Source organism: Asparagus officinalis, chromosome 4, assembly GCF_001876935.1.
Source record: "Asparagus officinalis chromosome 4, Aspof.V1, whole genome shotgun sequence".
Lineage (NCBI taxonomy): Eukaryota > Viridiplantae > Streptophyta > Magnoliopsida > Asparagales > Asparagaceae > Asparagus > Asparagus officinalis.
Genome location: NC_033797.1, coordinates 21,315,504 through 21,338,225, shown reverse-complemented (window position 1 = coordinate 21,338,225; position 22,722 = coordinate 21,315,504). Strand labels below are relative to the sequence as shown.

The 22,722-nt window shown below is 36.9% G+C and overlaps 2 protein-coding genes across 2 annotated transcripts; one reads left to right on the top strand and one right to left on the bottom strand.

Annotated features, from left to right (window-relative positions):
* Positions 7,201 to 11,565, top strand: LOC109836903 (branchpoint-bridging protein-like). Its single transcript, XM_020404946.1, has 2 exons — positions 7,201 to 7,297; positions 8,174 to 11,565. Exon 2 carries the CDS (start codon positions 8,661 to 8,663, stop codon positions 10,566 to 10,568), a length of 1,908 nt encoding a protein of 635 aa, XP_020260535.1. The 5' UTR covers positions 7,201 to 7,297; positions 8,174 to 8,660; the 3' UTR covers positions 10,569 to 11,565.
* On the bottom strand, positions 16,824 to 22,418 carry LOC109838329 (YTH domain-containing protein 1-like). The gene is made up of 2 exons (XM_020406780.1): positions 22,397 to 22,418; positions 16,824 to 17,197 (listed from the first exon to the last, which is right to left on the bottom strand). Exons 1-2 carry the CDS (start codon positions 22,416 to 22,418, stop codon positions 16,824 to 16,826), a joined length of 396 nt encoding a protein of 131 aa, XP_020262369.1.

The following is a 22,722-nucleotide window of genomic DNA, read 5'->3' as shown; positions in this document are numbered from 1 at the left end:
GGAAAGAATATTTATGATATAACTCGGAGTCCCGTAAAGTCGTCCGGGTACAGGCCCTTCAAGTTAAAGTAATTGGCCCTGCTTGGCCCATATATAACACTCACGATATCACCGATAAACATGAAAAGTGCTTGTGCCTGTTTATATACTAGCTATTATTTCTCTGATCCAGATTCCCCTCTTATACCCCCAGTTTTCAATTACATTACGCAACTGTACATGAAATATTTGTGCACTAGCCACGAGTAACCGTGGAACGACTTTTTTAAAACTATAGAAATAAGCCGTGACTCGTAACACGTTCCCGATCGCAAGAGTGCACGTCTAGTTGTCAAATGCATAATAATAATTAATTAGTCAACGGAACCTCATACCGATATCGATTAGTCGAGGCGAATCCTCGACGGCACTCGCTCAACGGGATATCGATGTGCTCGAGCGGAATCATAGCCATCGCTTGAAGCCACGCTTATAAATCATGACTTTTAACAAAAGTCCCGTTTTCATGTACAGTATTCTCCTATTGGTGGAAACATTATTAAGTGATAACCAACGAGCTTCCACACATCTTATTCATGGTCAAGCAATCGCCACGCAGGTAATAATATTCATCCACCAGACAATCTAATTTAACTCATAACAGATCTAAAATCTGAATACGACGTCAACATAATTTAATTACATAAACTCATAATTAAATGAAAATAATCAAGGTTCCGCCGGATCTGCCTCGGGGTTCCGTCAACGAATCGACGCTGACGGCGTGGATCGGATCTAGTGCTGGAGCGGCGGTTGACGAACTCACGGTCGGCGTCGGGCAGCGCGAGAGCCGGGTCGGGCTGACTGCTGACGTTCAGGCAGCAGACTCTGGTGCGGGGCCGGTCGTCGGAGTTACAAGTTGTCGGGCCCACAGATCTTCGTGGCAGATGTCGAGTTGGCGCCGACGGAAAAGGGAGGAGGTGTCGCCGGACACTTGTGGCGAACAGGAGCGCGGTGATGGCGGGTGTGGCTCTGGTGTGGGAGTTGACCGCAGCAGGCACGGACCGGGTAACTGGAAGTTAGCGCTCGTCGGCTGGGAGCGTGTGTAAAGGCGACGGTGTTTGGTCGGAGATTGGACCGACGGTCGTCGGGCTGCGTTTGCTGAGGTGAGAGGGCAGAGCGCGAGCTGGGGTGAGTGGCGCATGCGGGTTGACTGAGGCGCTGCAGGGTACAGGCGACGTCGCACGCTGGTGCATGTAAGGTGCGAAGGAGGGCTGCAGTGCGGGGCCAGAAACTAACCCGGTGGAGAAGTTGGCCAGCGGCGGATTGCAGGCGGTCCCGACCTCAGGGTCAAGAAGGGTACGCGCTGAGGGCTCGTCGAGGTCAGGCCCGTGTGACGGGACCTGGCAGAAGTGGCTCAGAGTGCTCAAGGCAGCGAGCTGCTCAGCGCGAAGCTCGTCGGGGTAGAAGAGAAGGAGAGAGGGTGGCTCGGGGTCGGATCTGGGTGAAAACAGGAAGAGGGCGGCGGGTTTGTTTTTGTGGAAAGAGAGAGAGCGAGGAGTAATATAATATATATATACTTATATATATATACTATATTAATATATATATATATATATATATATCATTATTATATATATATATCATATATATATATATATATATGATATTATAATATATATATATAATATAATTTGAAATTAGGGTTAGGGTTTAGGTTAAAATAATTAAAAATAATGATACTCTTGAGTACTTACAAAATTAACACTAATTACATAATAATTATCTACAAATAAAAACGTAAATGTTGAGCTAATACAACAGCTGATACGAAATAGTCAAAAATATACCCATATTATACAATTAAACGGAAAATTAATTAATAAATAAAATATATTTTCTTACATTTAAAATTAAATAATTATATGATAATTATCTACGTGATAAAACGTACCAATTATGCTAATATGACAGGTAATACGTAACAGTAGAAATAATACAACAAATTATACAAATAATATATAATTAATAATACAACGTATTATACAAAAATATACGTAATAATAATAATAATAATACCACGTATTATTCAAAATGATACGTAATAGTATCGGTAACACAACCGGATAAATTCTAGAATTTTTTTACTGCACTAAATAAATTTATAATTATTTAAATCATTTAAATAAATATAAAACTTAGACTTTAAATCATAGAAAATTGTAGAAATTCAAGAAAAATACAAATACTCTTTTAAAAATCATAATTAAATATTTTAAAATACTAAAAAATTATTTTAACTAGTATCAAAATTCATGGTCCTTACAGAGTTACAATCTGACAACTCTCATATTTTCGAGCAGCCAAGGCGAATGTCACTCAACAACGGTCTTTGCAACGCTCTAGCAAAAGAGACTACAAATCGACGGTCTTTTCAAGTCAAAACGCACTGCTCGGACCTGCGTTGCAACATCAAAACGCACGGGTCGGACCTGCGTTGCAACATCAAAACGCATGGGTCGAACCAGCGTTATAACCTCAAAACGCAGAGGTCATCCTTGTGTTATAACATCAAAACACAGAGGTCATGATTGCGTTCCAGACTCAAAACGCAGAGGTCGTGGCTGCATTCCAGAGTCAAAACGCAGAGGTCATGGCTGCATTCCAGAGTCAAAACACAGAGTTCGTGGACTCAAAACACGGAGTTCATGCAGAGCCCAGCTCTGCGTTTCAGAGTTCACAACACTATGCGACCTGTGCGTTTCAGCCTAAAACAGATCTAACTCCGCGTTTTGATGTCTAAAACGCAGAGTTCGGGCCCAGAACGCCCAGATTGGCGTTTTGACTCGTTCAAAGCATGAACTGAACGGTTTCAAAACCGTTTTCCCCACGATTTGGGGAGCTGTTTAAGGGGGGGGGGGCGGTTACACCCCACTCAACCCCATTTAGGAGCAAATTAAGGGGGCGGTTACACCCCCTTAATCCCCTATAAATACCTCGAAACTCAACTGAGTTCGGATCCTGGATTTTGGGGCAGAAAAGAAGAGATCTTGGCTCTCTCTCTTTGGGAGATCGCTGGCTTTTTGGGGAATTGCTGAAGCTTTGGAGATCGACCACCGGAGCTTTCTGCTAGCCTTGGCTTATTAACCGATTTTCGGTTCAAATCAACTCTTTTACAAAGTTCTTCTAAACTCATTCAGAGTTCTAAAACTTGCTTTGTAAGTTCTCCACAGCGTCAAACCGTGAGGAGAAGACATCGTTCCAGTAAAGTAAAACGTCGGATCGTCAACGGAGAGCAAACTCGACGCGAGCATTCGAGGGAGGCACTCCATCGCCACCGTGAAGAACACAGAATTAAACAAAGGGGAGAATCAAATTCATTCTCCTTTCTTTTGTAATCGGAATCCAAATTGTAATTGAGATTGAGAGAATACAAATCAAATTTCTTTTATTTTAGTTACTACAAATTTTCCACAAACAGCAGTAATGAACTCCGTGTTTTAAGTCTGGAACGCAGCATGAGCTTCGTGTTTTAAGCTTGGAGCAAGGGGATGACCTCTGCGTTTTGATCTTGGAACGCGGCGATGACCTCTGCGTTTTGTTGTTGAAACGCGGGAATGACCTCCTTGTTTGGGCTTGAAGAGATCATCAATTGCAATCTATTTTCTCAAGTTCTGCAAGGATCGTCAGTTTGTAATCCTTATGAAGATTCTGGAGCCCACCATCTTTCTTCTCTATCTTCACACTGATGAGGATCAGCCATCTACAGTAATTTTTAGATAGCCTACACAATCTTATCCACCTGCTCAATCAATCCTTTATGGCTACTTTCTCCTCATTCTGCAATTCCTCTACTCCTTTATTTTCCACATGTTGAAACACTTACTCTATCTTCAAATTGAACTTCCTCCTCAACTTCCTCCTCAATGGGGATTCCTCCTCAACTTTATTCTTCATGGGGTCTTCCTCCTCAACTTTATTCTTATGTACAACTTCCTCCTTAACTTCTTTCCCAAGGTCATCTTCATCCTCTCCTTTATCAGAATCCTATACAAAGCTTACTCGTGAATGGTGTTCCTCCTCAGCTGCCCGTGGCTTCAACTTACTGTTTTGTGTAATTTTCTTCTTAATATTTTCCTTCAGCATCACCAGGTCTATAACATTAGCACTTCTTCCAAAAGCTTTCAATATTTTGTTGAGTCTACTAATCTCAATCATGAATGCTTTATAATATATACTCTTCCTGTGTTTTGTAGCATAGAGTAATTGTCTGCAAAATTTAGTAGTATTTCTCTAGAGCATAAGTTGCTTCTCAATGAGTATAGCCTCCACCTCATCTTCCTTTTCAAAACAATCGTTAATATGCTTTACAATGATCTAAGATTTTTAAGAGATTAATAGAAATTAGGATTAGACATAACATTGAAATTATTTACAGTTAACATGAAATGAGTTAGACTTAATAAAAATAGAATTAGACTTAACAGGAAATAATCTAGACTTAACATTAATTAAATTGGACTTATCATCAACTGATATAGACTTTATAGGAAATGAAGTTGGACTTAACATGAATTAAATTGGACTTAACATGATATTAGACTTAACATGAACTGAAGTTAGACGTAATAAGAAATAGATTTAGACTTAATAAGAATTAAATTAGATTTAAAATTAATTAAATTGGACTTAACATGAAATAAAAGTAGACTTAACAGTAACTGATCTGATATTAGACTTAACATGAACTGAAACTAGACTTAATATTATTCAAAATTGGCCTTAACATGAACTAATATTTAGACTTAACATGAACTAAAAATTAGACTTAACATAAATCAAATTAAGTTTAACATGTTACTTACATAGCATACTGAGTAATTCTTCTTGGCTTCCTCATTCTTCGCCTTTCTCTTTGGGCTCTTCCCACTAACAAGATGTTTAGGCTTATGAGGCATAATTTCTTTCCTCGGTACTGGGGATGACAATCTGCTACTTTTGGGACTTGAGCCCCTCATCAATCCTCCCATGAGGCTTCCTCGTTGTGTATTTTGAGAGATAAGGCCCAACTTCCACAATAGGCTTCTGAAATAAAGTTATTGAAGCTCTTTTGCCTTTGCTGTAGTTGTCCGCTTCCTCAAAGAGCCTACTTTCTCACCATCTATTAACCAATTTGTCATTGGAGACCTGAATCTGTCACTATAGGCATATCTCTTTTTGCCAGTCATCTCGTAGTACCAAAGCTGTAAAAAATATAATCACCATTCCAACAATTACAAATTGACCATATTCACCTTTAACATTAAGACAATAAGACTTAACATGAAATAACTTACACATAATATTAAGTGATTTAGGATTAACATGAACTAAATTAGACATAACATGAATCAAAATAGACTTAACATGAAACTTACGGCTATTAGTGGCATGCATCCAGGGATATATGTAACCCCTAGCTTCTTCAAGCCCTCCAAAGCAACTTTAATGCGTCTAATAATTTTTGTATAAATAAATTGACCCCATGCAACTTTTTTCACCCTCTTAATGCTATTCACGTACTTGAGTAAGAGTCTAGGGATACCGTTCCTGCTTCTGGGGCACCATATCATCAAGCACTGATAAAGAATTTACAATAGAGCAAAGTCTTGGATATCCTTCTTTTCTTTTGATTCCACAAGACTTTCTAGTAGATCTTCAACATATCTTCATATCCTTCTTTTCTTTTGATTCCACAAGACTTTCTAGTAGATCTTCAACATATCTTCGAAGGCTAATTGGTGCTTTTCCTTTTTTTTGATTCCACAAGACTTTCTAGTAGATCTTCAACATATCTTCGAAGGCTAATTGGTGCTTTTCCTTTTTTTCCTTCCCCCCTCTTCAGTTTTGAAAAGTTTAGCAAAATATTCCACCCATATTCTGTATTTGGGGTCCCAATTGGTACAAATGATTTACCCGTCAATTAGAAAAAAAGTATGATTATGGACCTAACCTAAGTCAAAGTTAACAATTTTTATTTTTCCAGTTTTTACATCAGGGATAGAAAATGTTTCATTATCAACATCATAATAACTCAGCACCAGCTCAAGTGTTGGACGATCAAGTGCAGGAGCGCCAAATAGAATATAGTGCTCAAATATGGTTTCACAAATATGCATCCCTAGGCCACTAACATATTTTGGGGCAAGACGCTTCATAAATTCATAATAAGCCCTAATAATGGCAGTTGGCCTAATTTCTGAAGCATCATCAACTTTTTTCCTGAAAATAAATTCAAATGTACAAGTTGAATTAGACTTAACATGAACTGATATTAGACTTAACAGGAACTGACATTAAACTTAACATGAACTAATATTAGACTTAACATTGACTGACATTAGACTTAACATGAATCAAATAAGACTTAACATGAAATTAGAATTAACATGAACCTTAGTTTAGGTAACATGGAAATCAGTTCAGATAACATGAACCTCAGTTTAAATTGAATAACATGCAAATGTGTTAAGTTCTTTAATTAAGAAAAAAAAACCTAGCACTTACTTCTTTTTGGGGTTGGATTCGTTGGAACCATCCCTTGCTAGTCTTCTTTTTTGGCCTTGACCTCGTACGTCACCCCTTCACATGACCAAAAGGGCATTCGACGCTTTCTCTGTGCTTCCATTCCTATATGATTCATGGTATTCACCGTCCCTTCCATTCCCAGATAATTCACGAAGTGCACCCGATGACTGTGATTTGGCTTCATCTTTCTCCTGTCGTCCACCGCGATGAACGACTTCGAAATCGTTAACTGATGCTTCCTTCAATGACATTTTCACGGCAAAAACCCTAACCCAAGATTGAAATTCGAGACGGCAGAAATGGAGTTTGGGAATTTTCAATGGCTCCTCAACAGTAGAAGAGAAAAAGGGAGAGAGAGTACTTTCGTGGGGAGGGGGCGCGGTTACCGTGTTCGGTCAAATCAGAGGGTGGGATTGTAACTTCAACTGGGTTTTTCTCCCTCAGCAACTTTGGAGCCTTAACACAAATATACAATATATTTGGGGCTGAGTCACATGATCCAAAATATAGAGGGCTAGGCCACATGGGCCTCCAATATTTGGGGCACTAACACGATTTTTCCTCAAAAATGGTATTGACCATTTTTCCGGTTAACGAGCTTTCTCTAAAAAAAATATTGAAAGTTCGGAATTTTATAAAAATACTGAAAACATCTCCAACTCTGCCCTAATAGAATTCCTTTGGTAGCTTTGGCGATATTGACGAAGAGCGAAACTGTGATCTCCTATCGGTCTCTCGCAAGCGCGATCAGGTGCGATTAGTTTCCAAAATTATTTAATCTTTCTAGTGCTTATTGATTTTATATCTACGTGAATCAATTTTTTTCCTGAAAATTTTCCTGAATTGTTCTCATATTGTTCCCTTGCTGTTGAATCTGTTCTCAATCATGGAAAAAATTGAATTTTGATGCATTTTCTTGTATATTTTTTTCTTAGAAAATGGAGATTAGGTTTCTGGTCTAGATTAAGAATCAATTGGCACAGAAAATTGCAGATTGCGATGAAAACTCAATAAAAAAAAGACCTTGTTATCTGTTAAGAGCTAAAAAAAGCTCTTTTTATTTGTTTGGAGCTACTGTTACTTAGCCTACCTAATTCTTGCAATAATTGGTGGATTTCTGAACTAGCCCCTTAACACTGAGATAGTGGTCTTAAGTGAGGCAACCAGCTCAAGTCTTTCATTGTTTAAACAAACACTTCAGAAAACAGAGATTGGTTTATCTCTGTGATATAGAGTTTGACTATACTCCATCTATCTTTCTGCAAGTTGAGAAACTCCTCTTCACTGTTGGTGACTAGTGAATATAAAAGGCTTTCTCCCCAAAACGCTTGTTCCTGCTGTCCTTATGATCTATAGTTTTTATAATTATCACTTTAATAGAAGTTTCTTTCTTGTTCTATTTCATTTTTTCCCTATTGCATATTTGTTAGCGCGAAAGCTAATGCATATTTATCATATATTTTACGGCAGTTAGTTCTTGTCGGGATGTTTTCTGTTTATTATCTTATTCCTGGTAAAGAAATCTTTCTTGTATGTTGGGCTTTTGATTCACTTTACTACATTTTGTGTACGGTTGTTCTCTAGAGTATATGGGGACTCGGATAGTTTCAGCTGATTCTGCTGACAGTGACAGCGATAATGAGAATGCGGACATTGGGAGTGAGGAAGTTGGCAGCGAAGAAGAGCCAAGTGAAGAAGAAGAAGATGAGGAAGATCCAGATGAGGATGAGCCACAGGAAGTAGATTCAAATGCCGAGGCAAATGATGAAGATTCTTGTGGAGCAAAAGAAGAAAACTTAATTGAGCAGGAACTGGATGAAGCTGCTTCATGTGAGGTAGAACCAGACGAAGAATTAGTTGAAGAACCTTGTGAAGAAGAACCAGATGAAGAACCTTGTGAAGGAGAACCAGATGATGAAGCTTGTGAAGAAGAACCGGATGAAGAAATTGTTGAAGAAGAACCAGTTGAAGAAGAGCCAGATGAAGAAGAACCAGATGAGGAACTTGATGAGGATCCTGAGGAGGAGCTTTCAGATGAGGAACCTACTTGTGGATCTTCGGTTAACCAATCTTATGACAAAAACAATAACTCTGCCCAATTTAGCTTGGGCAAGATGAATATGTCATCTAATATCACATCTTGTGCGGGAAGACCTTCTGAGCTATCTTGCATTAAGAATTCATCTGGTAATGCTATTGTTCCGGAGAAACTGCCAGCTAATGAAATTACTGGCAAAAAGAGGCGTCGTAGATGGGATATTTCTGAGAATGAAGTAAAAGAACAAGCAGAAACAGGAAAGTTTGGACAATCGAGAGAATCAGAAAAGAGGAAGACTCGGCGGTCAAGATGGTCCAGTGAGGATTCACAACACAGCTGGGCATTGACTCCAAATCATCCTGGCGGTAATGATCTAGAAACTCCAAAATTGCTTGCTCAGCTTTTTGAGTTAACAAAAAAGCTGCAGTCTGGAATAGTCGATGATCGACTAGAGAGCGAAAGGTCTCCGTCTCCACCACCTCTTTACAACAACCTGGGGTTTCAAATAAATACGAGGGAGGCCAGGCTTCGTTCCAAACTTATGAAACAGAGGCAAGAAATTATTAAAGATTTAATGAAGAGTAATCCAAATTTTAAACCACCACCGGACTACAAGACCAATAAGTTGCGCAAGAAAGTCTACATACCTGTAAGAGAAAATCCTGGATACAATTTCATAGGCCTCATTCTTGGGCCTCGTGGAAAGACACAGAAGCAAATGGAAGAGGAGACGGGGGCTAAAATTGTGCTGCGTGGTAAAGGTTCTTCAGAACAAAAACCGAAGAATAAATGTGATTCTTCTGATGACGAGGACTTACATGTCCTGATAGAGGCCGATGACAGGTATTCTTTGGATGCCGCTGTGAGTATAGTAGAGAAGCTTTTGATTCCTGTGGAAGATGGGCATAATGTTCACAAGCTTAAACAGCTAAGAGAGCTTGCTGAGCTTAATGGAACACTGAGAAATACGAATACAAGTAGTTCGAGGAAGTTTGATCCCTGCAATGTTTGTGGTGATAAAGGCCATCCTACCGTTGCTTGCCCTTTGACAGCTCCGAGTTCGGGAGCCAACTCAAAAGGTCAGAAAGTGAACTTCTTTGCTGAGATGGGAGGGGGAGTTTCGCCCTTCAGTAGCCAACCACCTCTTGTACAAACCATTCCTCCAGCGACCAATTTTGCACCATATGTCAGCAATCGAAGGAAAGAGATTGATGATGCAAATCTATTCGTTGGTCAACTTCCACCATCTGTGGATAATACCAAGATGAGGGAACTGTTTACCCCTTTTGGACTCCTTTGTGAAGCGAAAGTGATTAGGGACAAGATCACAGGTTTAAGCAAAGGATATGGTTTTGTTAAGTATGCCGACCATGTCGATGCTGCTAAAGCTGTGGCAAATATGAATGGGTGCAAGATTGAGGGAAAGACGCTAGTTGTTCGGATAGCAGGCATTGAACCACTGCCTTCACAGAATAGTTCGGTATCCAGAGGACTTTTAAGCCAACTTCCAACTCATTCAGGATCTGCAGCTATTGCTCCGGAAAATCCTGATCCTATGCATTGGCCAGGTCCTCCGGAATCAAGGTTACCAGAAAGTCTTCCTTCTTTTTCAAACAACAGCGGCTTGCCAATTCTTAGTAGTCCTTTTAATGGACAATATTTGGCATCTCTTCCACCTCCGCAACAAACACTAGCAACAACATCTCATTTTTCAAGTCTTCCTTTTTCAAACATCAACAGCTTGCCAACACATAATAGTTCCTTTAACGGACAATTTTTGACATCTCTTGCCCCCTCACATCAAACACAAACATCAACCTCTCATTTTTCTGGTGGTTTTGCAACACCGGAAGAAGAACTTCTTCATTTTCCAGGATATCTGAAGAGCTTTGACCCTCCACCTCCAATGCCTTCAACCAGTTTGGGCTCTTCTCAGTTTCATTTCCCTCAAAACTTTGGTAGCTATCAGATGCCTCCATCTTGATATTTTGTTATGTGATCCCAGAGCAGGTATTCAGCAGTGGCAATTATTATGTTAGATTGTGGTTGCTTGACTAAGAGTAAGAGACCATAAGTGTTACGTAATTCGGTTGTACAGAAAAAAGAGAGGCAGTTTGGACTGAGAAATTGGATTGTGGTTAGTGGGTGAGTCTAGATATATTGATCCCTCTGCACTATCCTACTGTACCCTTCTTCATATTATTTGAAGCACTCACCAACTGTGATTGTGGAATTTGCTCTGTTCTACTGAAATGCGAAAAGAGATTGCTATTGTAAATGATTGGAATGAATTGTCGCTACCAATGTACAAGTTGACCATCCAGCAGGAGATAACTGGAAGATATTGGATAATTATAAGTCGTTGATTACCTTGAATCCCCAATCCGTGATACTGGCTATCTGTATTTATGTCTTGATGCCCTGTTAACTCATTCTCTCGTTGGTTATATTCGCAATGAGTAAGTTGAAAACAGTACAGCAAAGGTTTCTGAAGAGTTGGTCCTTCTAAAGCGCATTATGGTGCTTTGAGGTAACAATGAAGTAATGCAAAGGAGGTGTAGCTGAACTTGAACTGTGAATACTCCCAGAACGGTCATCTCAGCTGTGCAACAGTGATTAGAAGGGGTGACTCCAAAAAGAAAAAAGAAAAAAGGAGGCAGTGATTAGAAGAGGATTGGGATTACAGTTAACCCAAAATGAAAGGGATAGGAAGTCTGTTCGCATGTAGGATGTTAGTAGAGGATTTGTATTGGCATGGTTCTTTAACTGATCTGGAATCTTACATGAGTTTATTTCTTCCTGTTGTCTTACTATACAGAGAAAAGATGTTTCTTTTTTTATTTTTCCATTTTTTATCATGTAGAGAGGGCATGTGCGTACACTGATAATGGTTGACGGAGGTGGAGCTTAGGGTGTATCTGTATAATGTATTGGGTCAATTTTCTATCCCTCAAATAAATGTTTTATTGCTGCTTCATTCACCTCCAATGAGTCTTCTGCTATCTAGTAGTCTAAAAGTTTTTTATTTTTATAATTATCTATTGTTCTTTTGAAAGAAAAACCTAAACTTTTCAGAGGACCTATTGACTAGTGGAGACCAATGAATTGAAAGTTGCTTTTGAGTTCAGGAGCTACTTGTTCAAGGGTACGTACCCGGACAATTTTTTTTTTTAAAGAAGAACGAGAGAGGATACGTCACAGACAATTCTTTTCTGTGTATCTGTGTTCATCAGCATTTTTTTTCCATCCTTTAATTTGTTTTTTAGCATCTAGCATGGTTTCGATTCCTTAAAAAGGGAAGCATTATCTGCAGTTTGTCATTCTTAGAATATCAACTCCATGATAATTGCTTGGATGATTATATGCCAACGTAGAAATAGGTGAAGAAGATCATTTGCATTTGAGGTTGAAGCGATGGTGAATCAGGTTATTTACTTCATCGTATTTCCAGGTTTTTGCCTTTTTGGATACAAATAAGCAGGGGTAACCTGTATTATGCATTCAGCATGTGCTTTGTTTAGCTTTATACAATTCACATATATATATATTGAAAATGAGTTTTGTTTCGAGTGTTTTGTGTCTGGAGTATATATTCGATGCTTATACTTAGTATTTAAAAAAAAGGTAATGAATGAAAAACTAACCTATATTAAAAGGTGGAAATTTTTTGTTAGTAATGTTCCCCAATCTGTGGATGTTAGTAAGACAAGGGAACTGTATTCCCCTTGGGACCACTGCGTGGACAAGAACACAGGTTTAAACAAAGGACGTGGTTTTATTTGGTACAGCCATTACTCAGAAAAATTCTGATCCTGTACATTCACCGGGTCATACAGGTTGGAGGTTACCAGAAAGTTTTTCTTATTTTTCAAACAACCGCAGCGCGCCAATACGTGGGAGTTCTTTGAACAATACGTGGGAGTTCTTTGAATGGGACAATATTCGACATCTCTTGCCCCCTCACATCAAACACAAACACCAACCTCTCAGTCTTCTGTTGGTTCACAGACATCAACCTCTCAGTGGTGGTTTTGTGAGATCGGATGAACTTGCTCATTTTCTGGGTCCGTCAGAGTCGAGGTTGTTGGGGAATTTTAGTCTACCCACGAACTACGATCTTCATAACTCGGAAGCCAACCCACAATCAACAAGATATAAAACAATCACAATTAAGAAGAAAGAACACCGAGATTTACGTGATTCGATCGACCAACTTTGACCTACGTCCACGAAGCAACAATACGAGAAATTCACTATGTATCAAGGAGAACTACAAGAGGAACCACTTAACTATCATCTCTCAATCTCTCAACCTCACATACATAATCAACTATCATATTCTGTCCAAAACTCACTCCTTACAATCTTTTGAACGGACAAAGACTGTGAAACCCTCTCCCAATGTTGTAATCTTTTGTAAGGATAAAGACCACGAAACTCTCGCCTCTTGCACAATATTTTTGAGTCAGACTACGCCCCCTGCTAACCCTAGATTACAAGAATATTGGCTATCTCCATTCTCCTTAGTTTTTCCTCTAACAATAGAAGAATATATATAGGGAAACCAAAACACTATCTCTAGCCTAACTTATTAATTAGAATATGATTCAAACTCCTAATCATGATAAGACTCAATCTCCTAATCATGATAGATCTCTAACCCTATCTAATTCTTATGAAATTATACAAAGAATCAAAGACACAATCCCAACAGAGGTCACGAGAAAGTCTTTCTTATTTTTCAAACAACAACAGCGTCTCAATACATGGCAGTTTCTTCGAATGAACAATATTTGACATCTCTTGCTTCCTCGCATCAAACACAAACATCTATCTCTCAGTTTCCTGGCGGTTTTGCGAGATTTCATGAACTCAGCTCGCTCATTTTCCAAGTCCTTCAGGGTCGAGGTTACCAGAAAGTCTTTCTTCTTTTTCAAACGACACCCGCTTGCCAATAGATAGTAGCTCTTTTGATCGATGATATTCGACATCCCTTGCCCCCTCGCATCAAATACAAACATCAACCTCTCATTTTGCTCGTGGTTTTGCAAGATCGAGTGAACTTACTTATTTCGCAGGATATCCGAAGAGCTTCAACCATCCACCTCAATCCCTCTACCAACCAATGCCCTCAACCAGTATAGCTCCCGGAACTTTGGTAGCTATCAGATACCTCCAACTTGATATCTTGCATGAAGTGGTACATCTTGCTGGAATAGTAATAATAATTTGCCCTTGAACATCCAATACAAATTATGTAATAATATTATAATGATAATAAATTTTATTGTTGCACATATAATTTGGGTATTATTTATATAATTGTTATATATCCTTAGAAGTTATTTTGTTAGATCATGTACTGTGATGGCCACTTGCTTGGAGATATGATCTAACTTAGAAACTTTCTTAAATTTGTACTTAACCTATAACTAGTAAATGATAACTTTGTTATAATAGGTTATTATGCATGACATCGATATATGAGATGTGGTGGTGGGTCTCAACCACTGGGAATGAGAATTCTTCGGGTGTATGTCATAAGCACACATTATGGATAAAGTTTTTTAAAAAATTCTAATTCTATCCTTAATTGTTATGGATAAAGTTTTTGAATAAATCTATTCCATCTTTAATTGTTATGGATAGAGTTTTGAATAATTATGAATTGTTTAAAATTAAAATATCTAAGACTAGTATCTTTAATTGTTATGGATAGAGTTTTGAATAATTATGAATTGTTTAAAATTAAAATATCTAAGACTAGTCTAATCCTATAAATAGAGTTATGAATTGTTTAAAATTAAAATATCTAAGACTAGTCTAATCCTATAAATAGAGTTCATATGTAGTCTTATAAAAAGAGAGAAAATCTTATGAAGATAATATGAAGAAATAGAAATTTGAGAGCCTATCTCTCAGTATTGCTCCTCTTCGATGACATGTGGATTTTAATTGGAGGTTTTTTCTCTTGAGGAAGCTTTTTCAGATTGATCTCGGATCAGATTATTGTAGAAATTCGGAAAACGTTTCAGGTATAATTCTAGATTTTAATTAAATTTGATTAATAGTCATGATATGCTTTTTCCGCTGCCTTATATGTCATGTATCCAACACAGCTAAACTTGAACAGTGAATGTTTTCAAAACTGTATAGGATGTTCTGGAATAGTTTGTATCGATATTTGTTACCCTCAAGAGGTCTATTTGTTGAACAATAATTTCTCTTTCTCAAAAAGTCAAAAAAATTTATTAAGGGGTCTATCTTCAATTGGTTGATAGTACATGGGGTCTATCTGCAGCGAAACCTTTTCTATTATTTATCTGAAAGAAATTTTGAGTTCAGGGCTGCTCGTGTGAAGGCTCTGCACCTGACGTTCAAAAAAAATAAAGGGATAAATTACAGAAAATTGCATATGTACATTCATTAGCACTTTTCATCTTCTAATTTGTTGTAGCGCTTCTCATCATTTAACTCATAAAGAAGTGTTATCTGCAATCTATCAATCTTAAAATAACAACTCCATGATTAAGTGCTATTGAAGAATTAGATAAAAAGATCATTTGTAATTACCAAAAAATAAAGATTCAAACACCTATATTTGATTAAGTGAACAAAGTGAGGTGGAGTTTTTTATAAAAGAAAATTGATTGGGAGATTTATGTTGGGAATTTATCAAATAAATAAATATTATAGCATGAATTTAAACCCGGAAATTAAATAAATAATACATCAAAGATAGATAATATAAATTAGAGAAACAGGCCTGACGGGAGCAGTCGTGTAAACACTGCCCTAGAAGATTGAGGACCCGCCTATCGCCCTGGCGCAGATGATCCCTTCTCCCCTAGCGGTAAAAACCCCCGGAAACGGCCCGGCCTCTGCACTCGGGCGAGAGTGCAGAGCTTCAGCTCAGATGAAGAAGTTGCCCATAAAGTAAAACTAAAGTATAGATGAAAATGATATGTAGAGGAGAAAAGAAAACAAGATAAGTTTTCCACATTTTTCTTCATTTTTCTTGAGCTCAACATATGTTGTTTATATAGGGGTTGAAAAGAGCCGTTACAAAATCCCTCAATAAATTTCGTAACGTTCGTCATAATGTATAGTCATTATGCCCATTTTAATTACAAATTAAAACACATTAAAACATATTTTAATTGCATATTTTAATTACAAAAATTTATTAGAATTCATTAAGGCAAAATTGCCTTTTCTTTAAAAATATCCAACAACAACTTAATTCTAGACCCAATTTCCTTCTCCATTCTCGCAATTGTTTTTCCACGTGAGCCTACTATCATACTTGTGAAATCGTAACCAGGATATTCTTTCCCAGGTATATAAATCTTTGTTTTGATCTTAGTGGCCTTTTTCCTCATCCATTTTTTTAATGCTTTTTGGCAGCTAGAATTATTTTGGGTCAACTTTTCGATGAATTTTTCCCTCTATTCCTTGAGTTTGCTGCGAAGCCTGACCTCCCTTGTATTTACTCTAATCGCAAAGTCGTCGTAAAGAGGTGGTGGAGACCTTTCACTCTCTGGTCGATAATCGACTAGTCTAGACTGCAGCTTTTTTGATATTTCAAAAAGTTGAGCAATCAATTTTGAAGTTTCTATATCATTAAGAGGAGGATTATTTGCGGTGGATGCCATGCTATATTGAGAATCATCATCGGATCATCTCGATTGCCGAGTTTTCCTCTTTTCTGATGATGAGACTATACTACCAACATTCTCTGCTAGTTCTTTAACTTTATTTTCAGTAACATTCCCTCTGTCACACCTCTTTTTGCCAGCAATCTCTTTAGCAGGCAGTTTTTCAGGAACAGTTACATTACCAGCTGAATTCATAACACAAGATAGCTCAGAAAATCTTGGCGCAGAAGCTATATCAGATGTCATATTCATCTTGCCTGAGTTAAACTGGGCAGAAATTTTATTTTTCCTGTTGTAAAATTGGTTAACTGGAGATCCACCACAAGGTTTCTCATCAGGAGGTTCCTCAGGATCCTCATCAAGTTCTTCATCTGACTCTTTTACGTCTGATTCTCCTTCATTTGGTTCTTCTTCAACCTGTTCTTCTTCATCTGGTTCTTCTTCACTAGCTTCTTCCAGTTCTTCACAAGCTTCCTCCACATTTGGTACTTCTTCACAAGTTCCTTCTTCTATCATCTCTTCTTCATATGGCTCCTCTTCATAGGTTTCTTCATTTCGTTTCTCAGTGCATGATTTTATACTCAGGCCTCCACACGAATCCGCTTGATTGGGTTCTCCCTGTGCTGAAATGTCTTCACTAAACTATCAAATGAATCTGGATCTACCTCACATGAAGGAACTTCATCTATTTCCTGCTCACATAATTTTTCTTCATCTGCTCTACAAGAATCTTCATATGGCTCTTCACATGAATCTACTTCCTGTGCTTCATCCTCGTCTAAATCTTCCTCAACCTCTTCACCTTCACTTGTCTCTTCCTCAACTTCTTCTTCTTCACTTGGATTTTCCTCAATTTCTTCTTCTTCACTTGGCTCTTCTTTGCTGCCAATTTCCACCCACCCAATGTCCGCATTCTCATTATCGCTAGAACTATCACCATAATCAGCTGAAATATCTGAGTCCGTATGATTTCAGTTTGTAGACTTTCTAGACAACAGCCCTGCATAAAATGGAGTAAAATGAATCAGAAGCCTGTCATACAAGAAGCTTTTATTACTGGGAATAATATAATAAATGAAATAAGCATACTAAGAAGAAACAAAGGTTGTAAAATATATGATAAAACATGCACTAGCTTTCATGCTAACAAATATCCGATATTGTTTCATGGAAACATCAAAAGCATGCTGTTGGATAAGGCCGAGGAGGGGTTTACCTATTGATGTTCGAACCTCATGATTTTCATGTCTTGAGAGTAAAAACTCATCTGCTGCAGACAACTGCCACAGAAGTTGCTAAACAAATCTGCATTCACTTTTACCACCTTCTGTACTAAGCTTATTAGATGCATAAGCACTCCAAAGTATGGAATTATTAATAATAGAAGGTACCATATTGATAGGTTAAGGAAATGAAAGCATTAAACCATGAAAAAAAAAACAATCCAGATATTTCAAAGCATCTATGCATCCAGAGTTTGTTCTCTTTATTCTTGTCAAAACCATGCATATGAAATTTTTTAAGAATAAAAATATACACTGCTGCAAATTTATAGCATGTTTCAAATGCGTGTATATTCACTAGCACAAGGGATAAGGGTAGGTTTTAGATGATTCTAACAAATATAAACTAGGCTTTTAGAAACCAATAAAGGTTCTTTGATATTCGTAACTTACAATAATTATTGATTATAAACCAACTATAAGACAAATGTAATTAACTGTTAAATTGAATTAACAGAAATATTTAACTACAATTTTTTAATTATTAATTTTTTTTTAAAAAATAACCAAAACTGTTTACATGAACAGTACCTTTTTAAATAAAATGAACAGTGCCGTTTTCAAAATAAATGAACAGTAACATCATTTTTAAAATTAAACAGTAACGCCATTTTTTAAGAATGAACAGTAACACCATTTTTATAAATGAGCATTAACATTCTTAAAAATAAATAAATAGTAACGTTCTTTTTTTAAAAAATGAACAGTAACATTCATTAAAATGAATGAACGGTAAACTTTTTTAAAACATTAAAAACTGTTTAAAATGAACAGTAATGTTTTTTAAAATAAAATTAAAATCTGTTTTTTAATGAACAGTAAATTATTTTATAATGAGCAACAATTCTGATTAAATTGCGAACAGTAATAGCAAATTTTTTTATTTTTTTTAATTCGGATGAACAGTACTATCTCAAATGAACAGTAACTTTAAAAATTATTTTTCCGGATTTAAATCAAAAGCTATAAACATTTCAATCTTCTAGATTGTTGGGAATTTATCAAATAAATAAATATTATAGCATGAATTTAAACCCGGAAATTAAATAAATAATACATCAAAGATAGATAATATAAATTAGAGAAACAGGCCTGACGGGAGCAGTCGTGTAAACACTGCCCTAGAAGATTGAGGACCCGCCTATCGCCCTGACGCAGATGATCCCTTCTCCCCTAGCGGTAAAAACCCTCGGAAACGGCCCGGCCTCTGCACTCGGGCGAGAGTGCAGAGCTTCAGCTTAGATGAAGAAGTTGCCCATAAAGTAAAACTAAAGTATAGATGAAAATGATATGTAGAGGAGAAAAGAAAACAAGATAAGTTTTCCACATTTTTCTTCATATTTCTTGAGCTCAACATATGTTGTTTATATAGGGGTTGAAAAGAGCCGTTACAAAATCCCTCAATAAATTTCGTAACGTTTGTCATAGTGTATAGTCATTATGCTCATTTTAATTACAAATTAAAACACATTAAAACATATTTTAATTGCATATTTTAATTACAAAAATTTATTAGAATTTATTAAGGCAAAATTGCCTTTTCTTTAAAAATATCCAACAATTTATGCTAATAAGCCCATCCTTTTTGTCCTTAGTTTCTATCTTTTTAAGTTGTGGGGTGGTTATAATTAATAAATTTCAATATTAGGAGTGCAATTTGATAAATATTGATGATTTGGGGTATGAAGCCAAAACTACAAATCTATCGATTTTAGAAAAGGCTAAATTGAACTTAAATGACATAGAGTCAACCTTGCATCCAAGTTATCTTTATTTAAAGACTGAGCAAATAAGCACTCGTTGTTTAAATATTACAGATAAATATCCTTAAAGTTTTAAATGTTGCATTTTGGTATTCTCTTATTTAGCCAATATTGCACGTTGATGTCATCTTCTTTATTAAACATTGCATATAAATATCCTCAATATGTAAATGGCCTCACTTAAATACCTTAAAGTTTCTAAAAGCTGCACTTTAGTGTCTGCTGTTATGTGGTATTCTTGGATATGCAGAAAAACATAATCACCTTCTTAATTTTGTTTAACTTTGGGTATTTATCTGTAATATTTAAATATTTTACGATATTTATTTGCTCAGTTGTAAACTATGAGTCATTTAAGTGCAAGGTTGGTGAACCTATAAGGTATTTAAGTGCAATTTAGCCTTAAAAAAAGACCAGCTTTGTCACATATCCACTTGCTTTGTTTAGGAGTTTACTACCGTGACAGAAAGAAAAATTAAATAATAAAAAAGAAATGTGGAGAAGGAAAAGAAAAAATAAAATAAAATATTGTTTGAAAGTTTAGCAGGAGAATGAAATTAAACTTAATTTATCTTGTTTGAGAGTTTTACTAAAGAGAGGGAAGTAAGTGAATATATATAGAGTTACATAGATGCTCTTATATGTTATTAAAATATTTTGTCAACTAATAAATAACAAGGGTAAATTTGTCTCTCTATATTATTAAAATTTATAATGTTCCATTTTACATCCTCTGCCGTCCACTTCGGAGGAGAGTAAATCTTCCCAAAATTTACATCCCCTTCCATCCTTTAACACGTCCAAAAAAATAAAATAAAGTATAATAAAAATAAAAAAGTAGCCTCCCGAACAAAAGTTTTGTAAAAAGTGTTGCTACAGGGACCTCAAAATAGGGGACCCCTGAGGGGACAAATAAGTTGTCAACCACTTGGGACGTGATGCATTGTTCAGAACATGTGAGGTGTCAGCCCTTGGGGCATGATGCACTGTTCATGAACAGTGCATCATGCCCCAAAGGGTTGACACCTCATCTATCCCCTAAGGTCCCCTATTTTTGGTCCTTGTAGCGACAACCTTTGTAAATTTTAACTTCCCCTACGCTTCTCTAAGGGCATCTCCAACCCAGCACCAAAATGGTGCAAACAATGCATTTTTTGGCACTGTTCCTTCTCCAACTCTGCCTCATTTCTTGCGCTATTTTGGTGCATTTGAACAATGCTGCATCAAATATGGAGTCACACTGTTCATCGCATCATCACTGTTCATGTTTTATTTAAATTTATAAAACAACCCCAATAATATTTAAATTTTATAATTTTACTCCAATTGTATAATTTAGACAAAATAAAGTATTTTTTAATTATAAAAATAATGTTAAAATTTAAAAGATATTATTATTAATTATAATATTAAAATCTAGATATTATAATTAAAAGTAGATAAAAAGGAATATGTAAAAAAAAAAAAAATTGATATGTGGGGTTAATTGTTGAAATAGTTAAAAATATAGGGAATAGAAAATAATAATATAAAAATAGATAAAAAAGAATATATTGAGAATATTCTTTTTTGGTGTAAAAAATAGTACAGTGGGTTAGAAATGAATTACTATTAGATGTGACTTTTGTACTATTTTGATATAAAATTTACACTATTTTGATTCAATGGGTTGGAGATGGAGATGGTCTAAGCCTCATCCAAACACGCTAAATTGTCAACTTCACAATGAATATCTCCTAACTCTTGCCCTAATCAAATATGGTTCTTTTGTGAGGAGTTTTTGCGACATTGACAAAGACCCACGCTTTAATCCCCTTTCGATCTCTCTCAGGCGCGGTCAGGTGTGATACGTTTCCCAAATTGAACAAATTTTCACTGTAGCCTGGTTTTAAAATTTTATTATCAAAATCGACTGTGTTGAGTTTTATTTACTGAAATCGACCGGTTTTCTCGCCACGTCAGCGTCGCGGCGAGAAAGCTGGTCGTTTAATTTTTGATCGTCTTCGTAAACAGTCGGGGTTGCCAATCCCGACTGTTTAGTCCATCGCCCGCTAAGCGGTTAACTAAATGGTCGGGGTTGGGAACCCCGACTATTTCGTAGTAGACCTATTTCGAAATGGTCGGGGTTCCCAACCCCGACCATTTAGCAGAGCCCAGCCAACGCTGGGGTACCCAGGGGACGAAATGGTCGGGGTTGGGAACCCCGACCATTTCGAAGCTCATTTTTAATTGGTCGGGGCCCAACCCTGAAAGTAGTCGGGTTTGGGAAACCCGACTACTTATTTTGGGTCCCCACCCCCGTATAAAAGCCACCGCAACCCCTATTCCCCGATCCATCTCATTTCTCTGCCTCCCTCTTCTCTCTTCCGTCTGTTCTCCCAAAACGCGTGCTTCAGATCTCAATTTTGAGCTCATTTCTTCGGCGGAACTTCAAATCAAAAGTTATCTTAAACGTTTTTAGGTAATTTCTTCTACTCCTCTCCTCTTTTAACATGTAGAAATGTAGGATTTTTTTCTTAAAAATATTTTGCTAGGGTTTTCATTCATAAATGAATTTCGTGGGCTAGATTTATCTGTGAAATTCGTTTGTATGATGATTATTATCGATGTAATTAACTTTTAGGGCATATAATGTTCAATTGTTCAATTTTAGGGTTTAGGATTTACAATTTGGGAATTAGGGTTTTTGGTTGAAATTATGTGAGATTATTTGCATATTAATTTAATTTTTTATATTTAAATGATATAATTTTCTTTTGAATAGGTTGAACAATATGATGTTTATTGTTTGTTCTTATGGTGGGCAAATTAATTATGGGATGAATAATATGCCAATGTACGTCGGAGGGGTAACGACGCCATTAATGATCTCGGAATCATATAGTTACTACGACTTGGTTATGGAATTACACCGAGTTACGGAAATTGACCCACGAGAATACCGACTGAAAATTATATGCAATTGGCCCATAGCTATTGATAGAACATCCGCAGTGGAGATCTCGAACGATTATCATATGAGTATTATGTTTAAATTGGGCAAGTCGCAACAAACGGTAGAATTGTTTATTGAAAAGTTACCACATAATCCGTGCCAAATATTCAAACCTCCAGGAGAATTCTCACGCATGTTAGATATGAGAGTTAATTCCGATGGGTTTCTTTCTTCTTCGAATGAAATGGAGCGGGCTCAATTCGGTGGAACGTCAAATGTCATGAATAACGAAGTCTCTTATGGAAATATGGGGCCGTTAAGTAGGGCATCAATCGAAGAGGATGAAAGAAGCAATGACTCGGGAGGTGAAGAACAATATAGTGCACCAGTTGATAGCATGCAATTTGTTACCCAAGATGTCGAAGATAATCCGGAATGGCCTGATGAGGCTTACGTTAATAATGACTACGTTGAGTATGAAGAACCACCCCCCGACGAG

Excerpts from the sequence above, each read along its gene's own strand:
- LOC109836903 (XM_020404946.1), top strand. The coding sequence starts at position 8,661 with ATGAATATGTCATCTAATATCACATCTTGTGCGGGAAGACCTTCTGAG.
- LOC109838329 (XM_020406780.1), bottom strand. The coding sequence starts at position 22,418 with ATGCGTGAGAATTCTCCTGGAG. Across the intron at positions 17,198-22,396 it reads GCGTGAGAATTCTCCTGGAG|ATATTTCAGCTGATTATGGT; the intron begins GTTTGAATATTT and ends ATACGGACTCAG.